Below are 17,121 nucleotides of genomic sequence, written 5' to 3' on the forward strand. Positions count from 1 at the left end.
TATTGCTGATACGGGCTGGGATGCTTCTGGCCTTCTTGGCTGCCTGGGCACAAGCTGGCTTATGTTCAGCTCCATCAGCACCCCCAGGTCCTTTTCCATGAGCAGCTTTCCAGCCACTCTTCCCAAGCCTGGAGCATAGCATGGGGTTGTTTTGGCCCAAATGCAGAACCCAGCACTTTGCCTTGTTGAGCCACATACTACTGGCGGCAGCCCATCAATCCAGCCTGTCCAGATCCCTCTGCAGAGCCTTTCTATCATCCAGCAGATCAGCACTCTCAGCCAACTTGGTGTGCTCTTCAAATTTACTGAGCCTGCACTCAATCCCTCATCCAGCTCATCAGTGAAGACATTAAACAACACTGGCCCTGACACTGAGCCCTGAGGGACACCATTAGGGACCAGCTGCCAACTAGATGTCATGCCATTTACCTCCACTTTTTGGACTCAGCCATCCAACCAGTTTCCAACCCAGCGAAGAATCCACTTATCCAGGCCATGAGCAGCCAATTTCTCCAGGAGAACGCTGTGGGAGACAGTGTCAAATGCTTTACTTAAGTCCACATAGACAATGTCTACACCCTTCCCTCATCAGCCAGGTGGGTCACCATATCATAGAAGATCAGGTTGGTCAACCAGTAGCTGCCCTTCATGTACCCATGCTGACTGGGCCTGATCCCTCCATTTTCCTGTATGTGCTTTTTGATCTCAGTAGGATCATCTGCTCCATGACCTTCCCCAGCACTGAGGTCAGGCTGACAGGCCTATAATTCCTAAGGTCATCCTTCCTGCCCTTTTCTTTCTGTTCCAGGCTTAGTATTTTCTGGGGATGGGGGAGGGGTGCAAGAGTTCTGCTTTCCTGACTTGCATTGATTCTGACAATTTGCTCTAAAATTGTTAGTACTTTCCAAACTCACCTTTCCTCTTCCACTGTTGATTTGGACATAGTTTTTCTGCACTTACGTGATGTGCCCTAGATATACTTTTGTCCTCATTCTTTGTGGCTCTTCTTTTGTACAGACATGTTCATGTAGTTCACACTCTCATTTTGAGTGTATGTATATTAATATCAGACTTCTTTTTTTTTTTTTTTTGCAATGCTTGCATTTGCAATAAATTAAATGCCATTCAATTGTAAATTAGAGGGATTGGTCCCAAACCTGGTCTTTGTCTTGCTTCTTTCCTTCTTTGTCTTCTAGTTTGGACAGTGGTTGTGAGTAATTAATCTGTAGACACATCAACTATTTAAAATATATTTTTGGTCACCAAATTTGCAGAACTTGTTTGAAATATAGAATGTAAAGGTGGATGCCTTGAAAAGCAGATTGCAGTTCCCATCTCAACTGGCTTGTGAAAGTCCATTTCTCAAACCTCAACTTTGATTATCCACAGTTTCTCTGCAGGGGTTGGACAAATGCCTGTTTGGGCTGCCCTTCCCTGCTCTTTGACTGTTGAACAGCCATTGCTAAATCTTTAAGGAAATTTCATCCTTTTTCATTATCTTTTATAGCCTCTTTATTTTTTTTAATATGAAAAAACCTCTAAGTTCATTCAATTTCTCCTCAGCTCTCACAAAAGAAATAATTTTCAGCAATCTTTGTGATATATTAAATGCTAGATTTTAGTATGTACAAGTTATTCATTGTTTCTGAAAGCTCATTTTTTCTTTCTCAAGATTTTTTCTAGGTTTGGATCTGTCTTGAGGATTGTTACCTTCACTAGAAACAATCAGTTCCAAGCTTTGCTCCAGTATGCTGATCCAATGAATGCATATTATGCCAAAATGGTAAGTGTAGTGTATTCAGCTTGATTATTTTGCCGGACGCCTTCCTACCCTCCCAGGGAAATGGGGAACATTAGGGATAGCTGGGCCTGAGACACTTTGTATTTCTCTTTAATCTGTGTGGCCACTTCAGTATTAGTAAATAAATAAAATCAATTTGAAAGTTGCCATATAAGGTATGTAGAAGAACAGATTCTGCTAAGTATTAAGTGGTATTTAGCATTAGAGGTGTTTTTTTTAAATTACCAATAGGCTAGAGTGAACGGAACTTTTACCCTACTTCTGTTACTGAAATTGACTTTTTATTCTCAGCTTCAAAATCAAAGGCACAGAATATTTATCTATTGCTGTTTGCAAGTTAGTCCAGTAAGTAAATTCACTATGTGTTTTAGTGAATAAGTGTATACTGGAAATTACTAAAGGTAAGTGGGATTACAGCCTGTTTGTTAACAATACCATCTTTTCTTAAAGAACAGTATTAATAATAATATGTACCTTATTAAAGATGTCACAGAAATTATAATTCCAGTCTAGATTACGTTAAATAATTATAACAAGCCAGTATCTTTTGATTGTGTTTTACCCCACACCATCCATCATGATTCTTTTATGACTGGTTTAAGCAGAAAACACTACTTTAGTGGTCTTTCTGAGCATAGCTACTCTTAAAGAGACCGATTTTATAGAATCATTTAGGTTGGAAAAGACCCTTGAAGTCATTGATTCCCATTGTAAACTAAACACTGCCAAGTCCACCACTAAACCATGTCTCCAGGTCTTTTAAATAACTCCAGGGATGATGACTCAACCACTTCCCTGGGCAGCCTGCTCCAGTGCTTGACAACCCTTTTGGTGAAGAAATTTTTCCTTACATCCAATCTAAACCTTCCCTAGTGCAACTTGAGGCTGATTCCTCGTCATATCACTTGGGAGCAGAGACCAACCACCACCTTGCTCCATCCTCCTTTCAGGTAGTTGCAGAGAGTGATTAAGATCCCACCCTGAGCCTTCTCCAGGTTAAACAACTTCAGTTTCCACAGCTGCTCTTCATAAGACTTGCGCTCTTGGTCCTTCACCAGCTTATGTAAGGGATAATTCCATGCAATAAAAGCTCCAAATTAGTATTGCTACTAGCATCTGATATTGTGTGTTGAGTGGGAGACAAGTAAGATTAGAAGCACAGCGAGAAAGACAAGTCATGTTTAAAGCTGCTTTGTCCATCGGCACGAGGCAACGTAATACAAATTAGTGGACTGCGCAAGTACTCTACACAGGACATTTAGGTAAGGATGGCGGCAGCATAGTTGTATACTTAGTGTGTAAAAGCAGCACCTTAGAAACAAGATGCCTTTCTGTATGGATAAAACTGTGGAGTGAAAACAAACTTACAGTGGTGGCTGCCACTGTGTGATTTGTCTCTGAAAACAAATTATAACAAAAATAACAAATTGCTATTTTTCTTCAGAATCTGGATGGCCATAATATCTACGGTATGTGCTGCACCTTGCATATTGAGTTCTCCAAGTTAGGTAGCCTTGAAGTGAAGTACAACAATGAGAAAAGTAGGGATTTCACTCGCCTTGATCTTCCTTTTGGTGATGGCCAGCATCCTCCGGAGCTACCCATGGCTCCTGCCTATGGTAAGAAACCTTCATTTTTAGTGATACACAATAAGGTTGCTATGCTTTTCGTGTTGCACTTATGCTCTAGATTCACATCAAGTTCATAGAAAGGTACATTTTGTTTACATTTGTTTGTTGGGTCAAACAAAGTTTGTATGCAAAGCAGAAAGTACTACTCAAGACACGTGAGTATCTGAAGCTATAACATGAGGAATGCGCTTGGGCAAATTCAAAGTGATGTGAAAAAGCTGCATTTGTAAAATGCTGTGAAATTATATCATTGGTACAGGTAGTATAATAAATATTACATATCAGAATGGCCAATGGCAGTCATTCAAAGTTGACAATATTTGCCTAAAACTGCTTGAAAATGAGTGTTTGAAGAGTGTTAGTTATTTGTTGTTATTTTAGGATAACTGCCTCCTGTAACAAAACCACGAGAAACTTTGAAATACTACATCTAGATATCTATATCTATATATGTATGTTTTGTTGTCACCTTCTAAAAGATAAATTTTTAGAAAGTTTTTGTGAATTTTAGAAGTCATTTCCATGATGTAGAGGATACAATGTCTGCTTGAAGCTACACTGGAGAAGCCTTTTTGGCGTAAATAGCTCAGGTATCCTCATTTAATCAGCTTTGGTAATAATGCAGATCACCAAACAGATTAATATGATGATCTGGCAGAAGTACTCACAATACAATTTGAGTGATTTTAGCTATTTTTCTTTCTCTCTAATGACAACCATTAGCACTAAGACACAGCTAAGAACTGTCTCAGCATGTTGAATAGGTTGGGGAAGGGCTGGGGAAGAATTCCCGTTTTTCCTTTAGTTTTCTGTGATAGCTAGGGCAGATGCTGGGTTTGGCTTGGGTTTTTTGGATAGCTGGCTTTGGTAGATTAGATTAGAGTAAGAAAGTGAGTTGTACCCACTACTTTCTGGATTGTTTTGCTAGTTCCCTTGAAGGCAGGCCTTGGATCCTAACTTAATGTGCAACCATCTTTATAATGTTTTTGAGGATTTGCTGTAGATCATCACAGAAAAATGCTGTTATAGATCTGATGTTCTCATTCATTAGACTTGCAAATTTGAAATGTCAATGAAAGGGGAAAGTAAAATTAGAGTAGATTAAGGACCAACTTGTTTATAGAGCAGAGTCTTCCAGCCTTGTCATTGCTAGTAGTCCTGTTTTCAGTATGAACATTTACTGTAACAGTAAGAACGGCAGAGGTGCTAATGTAAAGAAGATTCTGATATCGTCATCAAAATTTGTTTGTAGTGCAGTCACAGTGAAGCAGCTGCATAGATGTTCTTCTTTTAAAAAAAAAACAGCTGTAGACTGGAAGAAGCATGCTTCTAGCCTTTCAGTCAGTGGTGACAACACACATACTTTGCCATAGGCAAAACTGATAGTCCTCAGTTGCATGACATGAGGAAAAGATATTGGGAGTCATTTTAGCACTTAACACTTCCAATGTTGCTACTAGGGGGTACATTTTTGATGGAGAACTAGAAGATAAAGCAGGTAACTACCAGAATAATACATGCATTTTTTTCTGTAGACTTGAAGTTATCCTACTACAAAAACTAAACTGCTCTTGAAACTTGTATTTTTCTTTTCCTTTTCCTTTTTTTTTTCTTGTGGTGAAAAGATGCTGCACTATAAATAAGCAGATTTTGTGAATGTTTTGCATTTAAAGAATTCCCTAACCCAATGAGCGTAAGCAGAAATACATGAATTAGCTTGCTTTGGAAGCTAGCCATGAAACAAATTATTTTACACATAAAAAGTGCAACAAAGAATTCCATACCTTTCTGCATTACCTCTGTTTGACAATTTTTGCATGCCTGATTTTTGGTATCAGTGTGCAATATGCAGGTGTTATTTAGCAGAATAAAAGTGCTTTCTCTATTTCTTCATTAATATTTCCATTACCATTCCTGGATTGTGAATAAGTGATTCATTTCTATATTGCCAGGACTTGTGGATATAATGCACCAGTGTGTATATTTCAAGAACATGATGACTTCCTTTGGTGTGATAAATTAATTCAGTTGTTTGTATGAATCACACTTTGTTGCTACAGATAAGAGGAGGTGTAATGTGATGCAGCATTCACGAGTACCTGATCTGTGATGTCTGTTTCATTTGCTGGTTTTGTAATCCATAACAGATACTTCTTATACTGTTGTATCATCCCTGTCAATGACCATCTGTTAGTGAATATAGCTATTTTAGTCAATGATGGAGGTTTGAGTAGTAAAACAGACAGGTTTTTCTTGATTTCAGTAAGGCATTTGATACTGTCTCCCACAGCATCCTCATAGATGAGCTAAGGAAGTGTGGGCTTGATGATCAGGTAGTGAGGTGGATCAAGAACTGGTTGGAAGGAAGAAGGCAGAGAGTTGTGGTCAATGGGGCAGAATCTATCTGGAGGTCTGTGACTAGTGAAGTGCCTCAGGGGTCGGTGCTGGGACCAGTGCTGTTTAATATTTTCATCAGGGACCTGGATGAGGGAACTGAGTGTACCCTCAGCAAGTTTGCTGACGATACTAAACGGGGAGGAGTGGCTGACACACCAGAGGGCTGTGTTGTCATTCAGAGAGACCTGGACAGGTTGGAGAGTTGGGAGGAGAGGAACTTGATGAAATTCGACAAGGGCAAGTGTAGAGTCCTGCATCTGGGGAAGAACAACCCCATGTACCAGTACAGGTTGGGGGCTGACCTGCTGGACAGTAGTGAAGGGGAAAGGGACCTGGGGGTCCTGGTGGATAGGAGGATGACCATGAGCCAGCAATGTGCCCTTGTGGCCAAGAAGGCCAATGGCATCCTAGGGTGCATTAGAAAGGGTGTGGTTAGTAGGTCAAGAGAGGTTCTCCTCCCCCTCTACTCTGCCCTGGTGAGGCCACATCTGGAATATTGTGTCCAGTTCTGGGCCCCACAGTTCAAGAAGGACAGGGACCTGCTGGAGAGAGTCCAGCGCAGAGCTACAAAGATGATTAGGGGAATGGAACATCCCTCTTATGAGGAGAGGCTGAGGGAGCTGGGTCTCTTTAGCTTGGAGAAGAGGAGACTGAGGGGTGACCTCATCAATGTTTACAAATATGTAAAGGGTGAGTGTCAGGATGATGGAGCTAGGTTTTTTGCAGTGATGTCCAGTGATAGGACAAGGGGCAGTGGGTGTAAACTGGAGCATAGGAGGTTCCATGTGAACATCAGGAAACATTTCTTTACTGTGAGAGTGACAGATCACTGGAACAGGTTGCCCAGGGGGGTTGTGGAGTCTCCTACGTTGGAGATATTCAAGGCCCGCCTGGACAAGTTCCTGTGTGATGTACTCTAGGTTACTCTGCTCTTGCAGGTGGGTTGGACTAGATGATCTTTTGAGGTCCCTTCCAACCCTTGGGATTCTGTGATTCTGTGATTACCAGGCATGTAGGATGTATTTGCTAAATACATATACCCCATTTAAAAACGTCTAGTGTGCCAACATATGAAAGAAAGCACAACTTGAGTTTATATATAACTACGTCTTAGAATACAAGTTAGTGTGCTGCATTGCATCACAGGTATCTTAATGTATCTTAACTTTAATGGATAGTATTCTATGCTGTTCTTTACTGTTCAAACTTGTCTATATTACGTCTTGCTATGGCTTCATTTTAAAAAGGAAAATTGAGGCTAAGTGGAATATTTGTCTTCAAATGTGGCTGAAATTTGTCTTTGTAAAACACTGAATCTTGGATTTTAATGAGAGTTTTTAACACAAACATTTTATAAAAGACATAATCACAGACTGAGATCAGAACACTAGAAGCTGATTCTTACTGCTGAAGTCTCTTCCATTTTCTCAAAATTTTAAAATCTTTAAAATTTTAAAATTAGATGTGTCTGCTCTCTCTAGGCACCCAAAATTTCATCATCCCGTCATATACAGGGGCTCCTGGGTTTGCCCCAGCCATGGCCTTTACTCCAGTTGCAAGTAAGCTTCCGTTTTCTAAAAATGCAGTGTATGTGTTTGTGGCTAGTGATCTATCTGAATACACTGGTTCACAACAAATTGTTTTCAAACATTGCAGTTGGAACACAGTGCTCATTTGAGTCACTCTGGTTCTCTTTCTCATGTTATTCAGCAAAACTAATCTCTGAATAAAAAACCCAGATACTGAAGTATTTTATCATTTAATAAATATGATAGATTAAATGCCATGATAAAGATTACCTGCAGTTGCAGAAACTAAGCATATGTTTTAGTAAGAATCATAAGACTTCAGTGACATTCAAAGCTAAAGAAGGAAATCTCCCTTTTTCTGGCTATAAAATGAGAAATAAATAGTCTTCTAGTCTCAGTGATCTTTTCCTTTCTGTGATAAATTATTTTTCTTCTTTCTTGGGCTTGTCCCTTTTTTGTGTGTCTGTTGGTATAGCAGAATATTTCTTCATTTCTGGAGGGGAGGTGCTTTCTGCTTTATCGGTCAAATACTAGTAATAACTAAATTCCTTAGAAGCATTTTTTAATTGAGTATTGATTTTTTTTGCCAAATGTAACCTGCTTTTGTCTTCTAAAATGTCTTTTCTTCTTTGAGGTGTGAAGTCATGCTATTAATACCCTTTCAGGTTATTCCTTTCCAGTTGCTCCTGCACCACGTGGTTCTGTTGCTCCCACATCAGCAGTGCCTGCACCAGTGGCTCTTCCTGCAGTTAATACTGTTCCAGCCAATTCTGTTTTACTAGTCAGCAACCTCAACCCTGAAGTAAGTTTGTTTGGTGAAACAGGTGCAAGTATCAACTTGTACCAACTGCCAGAATTCTCCTTGCAAATTGACATTAGCTAAAGAAGTAAGAGAAAATCTCAATGCTGATAATGCAAAAAAAAAGGACAGCTCTATTCTTGTTTGGGATAATTTGCAAAATTGACGATGTTTGAAAAATCCAGTCAGCAGTGAAATGCTTTCCAACACAATTTACTTTAGAAAACTTTTGTTAGCAGGGTAGCTGGTAATCATAGAAAAGTCCATGGTCAGATGTGAGAAATGCTTGAGGAGGTAAATAACATACAACTAAACTTAATGGTGCTTCTGTTAATATGACTCCTCTGTGGGCTACTTTGTCATTAGAGAGGCCAAAGACGTTTATTTGTTACAAAGCATGAGGAGTGAGAGAAACAGGAGGGAAGAGAAAAGAAGATAAAAGCATTCCAAAGCAAGATCTTTTAGTTTTTGCAGCTTATCCCAGGTTGGAGAGGAAGATCACGGGTGCACTTTGCTATTAACATCACTGTAAAAAAAAAAAAAAAAAAAAAAAAAAAATTTTATAAAGTTAATAAATACACATGTTCACATGTCATAATACACACAGATTTTATTATTTTATATATATATATGTTGGCAGTAGAATTGCCAAGGACAGCTTGCAGTTATTTTTATAGTGAAAATTATATAGTAACTCCTGTTACTCAAATACTACACATTGCTCTATGCCTTACTAAAAGCAATGTACATCTCTTAAAAAAAATAAAAAATAAAAAAGAATCCAGCTTTACAGAGGCCGTGACTAAAACCACAATTCTGCTTGACTATGGATAAGCACTTCTACTACAGCAATTGTTTGTTTTACACACACATTAGACTTGCTTAACCAAACAACTGATAAAATTAGGAGTTATTGGCAAAATGGAAGTTATTTTTGTATTACTGAAGTTCAAAAATCTGTTGACAGTTTATTTAATCTTTAAGTAATTCCTGTATTTCTGGCTTTGTTCTGAGAGCTGAACTTAACAGTAAGCATCAAAAGAAACAGCTGCAGATTAGGACTGTAAGACAAGTCAACTTTCCTTTAATTTGTCAATATATCTGATCAGTAAGTTTTCTATGATTGTTGTGGATACACAATCCACAAGCAATCTGAGTCTTTAAATAGTGTGTTTTTTAAGACTAAGGATGTGTGAAGCAAGGTCAGAGCTATTTTTTGGACTGCTTTACTTAATACTAATCATATACAAGAAGCTGTCATATGGAACCTTGTGCTGTAATGCATGATACAACATAAATGCTTTAAATAATGCTCAACTTCTTAAAAGATAAGAAATAAGAATGTACAACAGTGCTTATTATTGGAAATACAAATTATTGTAAATACATTTCTTGGCAACTGTGTAACACTTGCTCTTCAGTAGTGGTTGTCTGAGCCCTTCACTTCTTTTTCTGTGTATAGAAAATCTGTTGACCTTATTTCAACTTATATTTCTCCCATATTGCAGGCTTTCAATGTGCATTTTAGCATTCCCTCATGACTTTTAAATTAACTGGTTTTGTCTTCCAGAAGGTTTTTTTAGTATAAGTATTGCAGTCTCCTTTGGTTACAAAATTTCTTCAAATAAACTCTGTGCTGAATTAAAATATTTGGGCCAGAAAGCCCAAACTCTTAGAAGCATTTAAATTTTATGTTGCTAGTAATTGTTCCTATTTAGTAATAATGCTGATGATAAAAGGGTATGGGGTTACACTTAAACTGCACTATCTGATGTTTTGAAATAATTTAGATATGTTTGGTACACATTTCAAATGTGAGTTGAGAATGAATAAGACTAAAGAGTGTGAGTAGTGCTTTTGATACCCAGGTATTTTTAATACTCAGTACTGGCAAAACCTTTGCCTCAGCTGAATCAAATTTGGCTGCATTAGGGTGTAAATTTCTCTTTGGTGCTTGGAAAACTTGGAACACAAGGATGTAATTAAAAATCACTGGAGGAAAGCTATTTTGTTCAATATTTATCTTTCTGTTCTCAGCTTCTAGTTGAATGCAATTTAAATACTGCTTTCTGTCTGGTTCATATATAAACATGGTATGTGTATCCATTTGAACATTTTGAAACAACTGCTTTTAGTTTTAAGGTATTGTCTGCTGTTTAGAAAATACAAAAGGGTTCTTGAATGTTCCTTTTTGTTTCTAGTTTAGCAAATGTCTTTTGTTTTTCAGAGAGTAAACTGCTAGCTTGGAAAGAATGAGCTCAAATAATTAAGCCACTTGAAATATTGATAACTTCTTCAGCATGACAGAATGAGTCTCTATTGATGAAAAAGCATAAGCTGTAGTGTTAGTGTGTTTAAATATTTTATATGTGCATAGCAAATACATATTAACAATAATGCTATACACTGTATTTATTGTAGTTAGGGAATGGCTTTTGAAGAGACAAATTCATGTATCTCTTCCATTCTTTTTGTTTACCATGCATTTATGGAATAGACTATTTCCATGGCTTTAAAAATAATATACTTATTTTATCATTTAAACAGGCTATCACACCACATGGACTTTTCATCCTATTTGGTAAGATATGTCAAATATACCTTGAGGGCTAACATTCTTTTTATTTATCTGATGTATGCTTGCTAATGCAAGATCCATTCCTCTATCTTTGTTCAGACAATGCACAAGAGAATGTGCTGGTTTTAAAATCGCAATTGTTTGAGTCAGTAGTTGTAGGCAACAGGTACCAAAATGGCACAATATTTACATCATCAGAAGAATTTCAGTGTGTGGTCCAATTTGTTTACCACAAAGAACAGGAAAGCAAAGTGAAATGAAAAAAACAAAGACTGAATCAGGGGAAATGGAGTAAAGAATTGGCACATACGTTAGTTGCAGAGGACAATGTTTGTTGGCATAGTAATATTTAATATGTCTCTATTAAGAGGACATTAACACTGTTGCACTATTTAACAGCTGAATATAAATATGCTGTATTATAGAATAACAGAATCATAGAATAGTTAGGGTTGGAAAGGACCTTAAGATCATCAAGTTCCAACTCGCCTGCCATGGGCAGGGACACCTCACACTAAACCATGTCACCCAAGGCTCTGTCCAGCCTGGTCTTGAATACCGCCAGGGATGGAGCATTCACAGCTTCCCTGGGCAACCCATTCCAATGCCTCACCACCCTTACAGTGAAGAATTTCTTCCTTATATGGAATCTAAACCTCCCCTATTTAAGTTTGAATCCATTCCCCCTTGTCCTATCCCTACAGTCCCTAATGAAGAGTCCCTCCCCAGCATCCCTATAGCCCCCCTTCAGACACTGGAAGGCTGCTATGAGGTCTCCACACAGGAGACTAAAATCCTGTGGGATTTCCCCCATTTCTGAGCCTCAGAAAATAATACACAAAATTTAAAGATCTCCTTCATACTAATATTCTAACCAACCTGTTTAATGAGGTGATTATTCTTTGTAACCATAATGTCAGTCAAAAACCTCAGATTTGCCCTTGTGCTGTTTGTAGTAATGCTCTGGACAAATTTTCTTTCTGGATTTTCACAGGTATGTATGGTGATGTACATCGTGTGAAGATCATGTTTAAGAAGAAAAGCAACGCATTGGTTCAGATGGCAGATGCAACCCAGGCTCAGTTAGGTACTGATTTTTAAGGCACAGTTATGCTTTAAACTAGAGTGAGTGCGATAAAGATGAGGAATTTGCCATCTGTGAGTGACAAAAGCATGAACAAATGAAATCCATCATCGTGATGCTTTACTACATACAAGCTTGTCCTTTTTAATGTTATGATATTTGCTTCATATAAAAAAATTATTTTCCTGTAGTGGATAAAAAAAAATAAATCCTGTGAATCTCCATCTAGTCAATGATAGAATTAAAACATTATGCTAGGTTCTTGTAGCTTATCTTACTAATGCATCATGCAGTTTTACTGTAGTTTATCCTATATCTAGCTATTTAAGGATAATCAACTGCTCGTTATTGAAATACTGGTTTGCATTTTTTTTTTGCTTTTGAACTGGAGGATATCTTACGTTCTTATACTTGTTTTAAATATAATGTTATGACATAGCCCACCTGGTAAACATGGAAGTTGCAGTTTAAATTTAGAATGTGAAATCTGACACTAAATAGAAGGCAAAGAATCCTTTTTGCTTCCTTTCTCTTCATTCCTGTTCTAATTGTATTTCCACTGGTCAGCTATGGGTCACTTGAATGGACAGAAGCTTTATGGAAGGGTCATCCATGCTACTCTTTCAAAACATCAAATAATTCAGCTTCCTCCTGAGGGACAAAGGGGCAATGGTCTGACGAAGGACTATAGCAATAGCCCTCTGCATCGCTTTAGGAAATCTGGCTCTAAGAACTTCCAAAACATCTTTCCTCCATCTGACACCCTGCATCTCTCCAACATCCCGTGAGTATCTACATGTGTGATCCTCTTGTAAAGATGGTTTTTAGGTTATGTTCTTAAGTTATATAATCTGATATAAGCTTTACATTGCCTTTGCCTTTTACCGTTTCCTAAGAATTTGGATCATTCTGCTGTGTAATTAGCAGTAAGTGAATCCTTTAACTGTTACTTTTTATTCTTAGCAAAGAATAGAACTGATTGAATGCTCTTCTTTGCATTTCAGTACAGTTTACATATGCTTGAGAATATGCTTTTACTTTACAAATATTAAGTCCTGTGTTTAATAAACATTAATAACTGTTATATGTATAATAAAGTTAAATACTTAAATAAATGTTAAATATTTGTGAATATTAAATTCATGGTTTTTGAGATAATGTACTGGAGTTACATTACATCAGATTTCTGACTGGCATCATTGTTTAATGTAGATGCAGTTTTTAATAATTCTAACACTTTTAAAGAATTGTTTCTACAGAATTCAGACATCTTACGTAGAGGGGAAGTTGTTATAAAGAAAAAGTATTAAGAAGCATGTTCTTTAAAACTGGACCAACCTTTTTTCCTATCTAGAATGTTGTCAACAATGTGAGGAGTGAGAAACAAACATAAGTTTTTACAAGCATCTTTTGTTCAACAGCTGTGCAGAGAGGGAAAAGGGAAAACTATGGAATTTTGTCCAAATTTAAAAAAAAAACAAAACAAACACATAACAAAAAACTAAAAAACAAAGCCACTTAAAAAATGGCTTTCTGAGTAAAATAGAAAGCTTTCAAAATTGAAAATATGTGAAGCACATCTGCAGCAGTTACCAGATGAAACTATTTCTGAAGATATTGGTGAAGATCTTAAATGATCTTTATGCAATCTTAATTTAACTAAGAGAGGAACATGGTAGGATGAAAAGTGGTAGAGTGTATCTGAAATGTATTTGTAGCACACTGTGGTGCTAAATCTTAGTGTCAAAGCCAAGATGTTTGAGCTAAAGTCGACACGGCTTTTGTTGGTGGAGATAGTTTTTGCTGTTCAAATTTAATCTAGAATCCAGAACTGAGATTTTGATACTATTACAGAATCCTGTATTCTTTTACAGGTTGAGGGGGGTTTGTTTCAGTTTTGTTTTCTTCTTTATTTTAAATAGGCCTTTTGTTACTGTTGAGGACATGGAAAACCTTTTTGAAAAAATAGGATCTACTGTGAAAGCCTTCAGATTCATCCAGTAAGTTCTCTTGTAAAAATGCTGAGCAAATTTTCACCCTGGGAGTGGGATAATTGTTTTTGAGAAATATATAAATAAAATAATAAATAAATAAAAGTATAGGCAAAATTCCATGTGTTTAAATCTATAGTCAAAAGCTGCACAGCTATGGCAATTTTTGATAATCCAAATCTTAAAATTTTTAATGGTAAACTATGTTAGCATAATTAAATGAAAAATATTCAGCCTTTTGATGAATTCCACATGTGTTCAAAGTACAATAAGTTCAAGTAAAGTAAATACTCTTTTCTTTAAAAAGAAATACTGGCTGTGAATACTTAAAATGTCATATAAAAGAAGACAATGAACCTGCTCTAACATTCATTAAAGTTGCTTGGCAGCATTATTTTAGCATGATCATACCAGCTAAACAATCCCACATACATGGACATAACACGCGTTTCTTAGAGGTCTTCAAGCCTTATTTTGACCCTGTTTTTCAAAGCATGGTGTAACGGAAGAAAGGCATGGCTGTAGGCCATTGATCTGCAATATTTCTACATCTCCTCATTTTAGCATGTGCATAACTAGCTCTGATTCCCTGTACAAGTGTGTCCAGTGTGTGTGATGTGGCTGAAAAAATACTTGTACCACTTTTTCTGTGTTGGCTAGTGCAATGAAAGTTTGCTCAGGATGAATAATGGTTTTTATTGTACTTCAGGAAAGACTGCAGAATGGCTCTTATCCAGCTGGGCTCTGTGGAAGAAGCATTTCATGCTCTCATTGAGCTTCACAATCATGACCTTGGAGAAAAGCATCACCTCCGAATTTCCTTCTCAAAATATACAATCTGACTTTTCTGTGAACTTTCCTTTTAAGGCTGCATCACACATTAAATAAAATCTTCAAATAGAGACTGAAACAGCTGTAACCAGCTCTGTCTCTTAAAAGAAAAAGCTCATTCGTACATGCAGTTTTAGGTGATTATCTTTTCTGATTTAGCTGCCAGTATGTGATCAAAGTTTAATATTCATCCATGGAAAAATTCCTCTATGAAAGTGCTTTAGCAACAATATTTATCCCCAAGTTTCCTACATAAAGAACATCCCTTTAGCTTTTGTTTAAAATCTGCCTTACAAAACACTTCAGAGAATTTTTACAATATACCAAACAAAAAATACTTCTAACAAAAATAATAGTCAATCTACACTACACAGATTAAACGCTAATTTGAATGTGAAATAATGCTTGGGTTTCTTGAAGAAATGGAAGCACTGGCTGTGAGTGTCCTCTAAATAGTATTTATGTCACCAGGGTATGTGTTCATAGTTTGGCAAATCTTTACAATAACTTCCTTTAAAAGCAAACTGTGCTGTTCATATGGGTTAAATTATTAGAGAACAGGCAGTGCCTTCTCACTGTATAAATATGTAAAAGATATTTGACAAGTTTCTTCAAGATGTGCTATCAGACACCTAGCTTGACTTAGCCCCGGCATTAATTTCTTTTTCCTATGAAGCGATGTATGATAGTGCTTTAGAGAAAATGGGAAAATAGTCCTGAAATCAGTGAATTTTTTTACATTTCTTTAAAGAATAAAATGTTTACAATCTTATTGAAAATATTCAGGTCTTTGATGGTTTGATAACTTTTTAAGAACTTATTTTTGTTAAGGTCATCTTTGGAGCAGAAAAATTGAACCTCAAGAGTTTTTAGTACCACTATAATGTCTAATACTTAAATTCCTATGTATTTACTTAATTTCTTATTATGTGCCTTACTATATGCTTATGATAGAATAGCTTAGAGTTTTCTCTGAAGTGTCTTGAAAAATACATTGTGGGCTTTCTCTTTGTGGTCTTCTTAGAAATGTTTTCCTTGATACTTTTGTTCCCACAGAGTAATCTGAATTCCAGTCTTTTGTGCTTCGGTATAGAGATTGGATAGAAGTGGGAATGACTTTAACGAGTTTAAGTGAGAATGAGTTTAACTTCTTGTGTAATTGTGTGGGGATTCTTCAAATTTACCTGGTTGCAGTTACTTGATGCCAGTACTTGGCTGAAAAAAATGCACTAAAAAAAACCTGTATAGAAAGACTACACAGCAAATTTCACCCCAGTTTCTGGACTTCATCTAACATTTTAAGAGACATCCGAGTTGCTGCATTTTTCTCCCAGTATTAATCTTTTAAGTAATAAATAGCTGTCATTCTTTCTCTTGTAAGTAGGCAGAAATATTTGATAGTGAGTGCATATTTCTCTTTGGAGAATATGCTGAGATAGAGTTAGCTTTGGTGTTTAAAGTACATATAAACTTTTGTGACTTTTATTTCAAAAAATTAAATGTCATTATTAAAAATTTTCTTTCTTGTGTTAACTACCTTTTAGAGAGGTATTCCTCTCAAGCATAACATTTATTAACTTCTAACTCCTGCTGAAATGTTTAGCCACTTCTGTTTTTTTTAATAAATTTGTATAAATTGTATGACTTTCTTTCCCAAAGAAAAAGCATGTTTCTCACATGACCTTAAGTATTCTGTAGTAAGCTTTTTCAAATTTTCTCTGTATTATTTCTCAAAATCAGCAGGATTTTGAGAAAAACTAGCTTGCCTTCTTTTAATATATGTAAATCAGTTGCAGCAGCCAATCACAGTAAAAGATGGTGCCAGACTGCAACAAATTGTGCTATTTGACAGTAGATAAAATGCTGACTAAATACGTATTCAGTGATAATAAGTGCTCTACAACACAAATAAAGAAGTATTCAGAATATACTATTTACTGAAAAGTCAAATTGGCTTGAGAATAGCACAGAATGTTACCACTAGAATTTAAGGTAGTCATTCTATTTTCCTCTTTCAGAAATAGCTAATTCAGTTTTGTGACGTTTGAAACCAATTTTTTTTTTTTTAAAAAAAGAAAAAAAAAAAATCTGGGGTGCCAGAGCATGATACAAAATTACGCATTTATGATTTTAGCCAAGTGCAGTTTTAAGAAGGCTTGCTCTTTTGCATAGACTCTTTTTCACCAGGATACTTAATTCTAATTCATGTCTATGTTTTACCTTGTTAGCAGTCACACTGATATAGAGAATTTTGCTGGACTGGGAACATTCCTTGTTTATTGCACATAAATTGCTTTGATAATACCACACCATTATCCATAAAATATGGTTTGTCACTTTTCTCAAGAATTACAGCTACAGCGGAGAGGAATCGTATTAGATATGAATGTAACTCTAAAGCAGGAAAAATGGAACATTAAGTTTGAGATCTAATACTGACATGTGCAATATCAGGAGTGGTACAGGGATACTGATAATAT

At 36.5% G+C, this 17,121-nt stretch overlaps 1 protein-coding gene across 2 annotated transcripts in view; it reads left to right on the forward strand.

Annotated features, from left to right (window-relative positions):
- PTBP3 (polypyrimidine tract binding protein 3) overlaps positions 1-16,279 on the forward strand; it is a 55,102-nt gene extending 38,823 nt beyond the window's left edge. For both annotated transcript variants that reach the window (XM_061455147.1, XM_061455148.1), the window contains exons 6-14: positions 1,673-1,783; positions 3,246-3,420; positions 7,311-7,388; positions 8,024-8,160; positions 10,705-10,738; positions 11,730-11,822; positions 12,387-12,603; positions 13,742-13,819; positions 14,520-16,279. In XM_061455147.1, the coding sequence (XP_061311131.1) occupies positions 1,673-1,783; positions 3,246-3,420; positions 7,311-7,388; positions 8,024-8,160; positions 10,705-10,738; positions 11,730-11,822; positions 12,387-12,603; positions 13,742-13,819; positions 14,520-14,652 (1,056 nt within the window). In that variant the 3' untranslated portion in view covers positions 14,653-16,279. The remainder of the gene's footprint in view (positions 1-1,672; positions 1,784-3,245; positions 3,421-7,310; positions 7,389-8,023; positions 8,161-10,704; positions 10,739-11,729; positions 11,823-12,386; positions 12,604-13,741; positions 13,820-14,519) is intronic.
- Positions 16,280-17,121: the final 842 nt, after the last annotated feature.

This window comes from Pezoporus flaviventris, unplaced genomic scaffold (genome assembly GCF_033815535.1).
Source record: "Pezoporus flaviventris isolate CSIRO_AGI_PZ_B2104156 unplaced genomic scaffold, CSIRO_AGI_Pfla_v1 ptg000018l, whole genome shotgun sequence".
Lineage (NCBI taxonomy): Eukaryota > Metazoa > Chordata > Aves > Psittaciformes > Psittacidae > Pezoporus > Pezoporus flaviventris.